General features: G+C 65.3%; 1 protein-coding gene across 1 annotated transcript in view; it reads left to right on the top strand.

The window, feature by feature from the left end:
• Window positions 1-759, top strand: part of ACY1 (aminoacylase 1) — a gene marked incomplete at its 3' end in the record, with an annotated part of 5,017 nt that overhangs the window by 712 nt on the left and 3,546 nt on the right. The window contains 1 exon segment of the mRNA XM_009582089.1: window positions 60-124. Coding sequence (XP_009580384.1) covers window positions 60-124 — 65 coding nt within the window.

The raw sequence follows: 759 nt of genomic DNA, 5'->3' as shown, positions 1-759 counted from the left end.
TTGCGTGGACAGTGGTGGGAGATGCTAACGTAACTCCGGGCATCCCCTCTCCTTCCCAGATGCGGCCGTCCGGTTTCTGGAGCGCGTCGGCACCGACCTGGGCTTGGCTTGCCAGAAAGTGGAGGTGAGTGAGGCGAGGAGCAGCCCCCAGTCTGTCCGTCTGTCCGCCCATCCATCCATCCGCGCCCAGGTCCTTAGTGTCAGGGCTGTTCCTCTGCCCGCCACCCCGGAGCTGGGCAGGAGTGAATCCCCTCTGCCTGTAGTCCTCTGCCGACCTGAGCCCTTCCTTAAGCCTGTATTCGGGCTGGTCCCTGCTGACCTTTCCGGCTGCCTGTGCTATGATTAGCCGGGGACCTGGCAGGGTCACGTTGCCTGGGGACATCCCTGCTGCTGGGCACCGGCTGTCCCAGGGGACTCCCGGGCACCCGGGGGAAGACGCCGTCTTCCTCTCCCCTCCTCCCTCCGAACTCCAACCCTTTTTTACCCGGGGGAAGACGCCGTCTTCGTCTCCCCTCCTCCGTCTGAACTGCGGCCAGGTCTCGCGCCCACGGCCAGGCTCCATCTGGCTGCGGGGGGGTGCAGGCATGTCTGCTCCTGCTGCCTGCCCTCTCCCAGCAGAGAAAGGAGTGACCTGCCAGGTGGCATCAAGAACTTTCCCCAGACTGATGCTTTTCGGCTCCAGCCTGCTGGTCCCAGCCCCTCTGTCCCCAGCCTGGAACCCGGTGACATCCTGCCCTCGTCCCACAGGCGTGCCAGGGC

This window comes from Fulmarus glacialis, unplaced genomic scaffold (assembly GCF_000690835.1).
Source record: "Fulmarus glacialis isolate BGI_N327 unplaced genomic scaffold, ASM69083v1 scaffold27547, whole genome shotgun sequence".
In the NCBI taxonomy this organism is placed as follows: domain Eukaryota; kingdom Metazoa; phylum Chordata; class Aves; order Procellariiformes; family Procellariidae; genus Fulmarus; species Fulmarus glacialis.
This window is presented reverse-complemented; position numbering and strand designations above follow the sequence as displayed.